General features: G+C 74.4%; 1 protein-coding gene across 1 annotated transcript in view; it reads left to right on the top strand.

Annotated features, from left to right (window-relative positions):
* Window positions 1-2: 2 nt before the first annotated feature.
* The window catches only part of NFKBIB (NFKB inhibitor beta), a gene marked incomplete at its 5' end in the record, with an annotated part of 1,630 nt that continues 1,229 nt past the window's right edge, over window positions 3-403 (top strand). The window contains 2 exons of the mRNA XM_006038948.3: window positions 3-168; window positions 275-363. Of these exons, the coding sequence (XP_006039010.3) occupies window positions 3-168; window positions 275-363 (255 nt within the window). The remainder of the gene's footprint in view (window positions 169-274; window positions 364-403) is intronic.

The following is a 403-nucleotide window of genomic DNA, read 5'->3' as shown; positions in this document are numbered from 1 at the left end:
CTGCCTCCGTGCGCAGCCTGAGGGGTGCGGGCGCGGGGCGGGGCCTGCAGGAGAAGGGCGGCCGCACCGCCCTGCACCTGGCCTGCCGCGAGGGCCGGCGCGACTGCGCCCGACACCTCCTCGCCCCGCCCGGCGCCCGCCTCTACCTGGACTGCGCCAACTATGACGGTACGCGCGCGCCGCGGGGGGCAAACCCCTTTCCTCCCCTCCCCTACCCCCGGGGACCCGTCACGGGGGAGGCCGGCGTCCATCCCGCGCCTCGCTCCGCACGCAGGTTTCACGCCCCTGCACGTGGCCGTGCTGCAGAAGGACGTGGAGATGGTGAAGCTGCTTCTGGGCGCCGGCGCCGACCTCGATAAGGCGGTGAGTGCCGGCAGGGGGGTGGCACTGCTGTAGACAGATC

Source organism: Alligator sinensis, unplaced genomic scaffold, assembly GCF_000455745.1.
Source record: "Alligator sinensis unplaced genomic scaffold, ASM45574v1 scaffold107_2, whole genome shotgun sequence".
Taxonomy (NCBI): domain Eukaryota; kingdom Metazoa; phylum Chordata; order Crocodylia; family Alligatoridae; genus Alligator; species Alligator sinensis.
The sequence above is the reverse complement of the archived record's forward strand: the minus strand, read 5'-3'. Positions and strand labels throughout refer to the sequence as shown.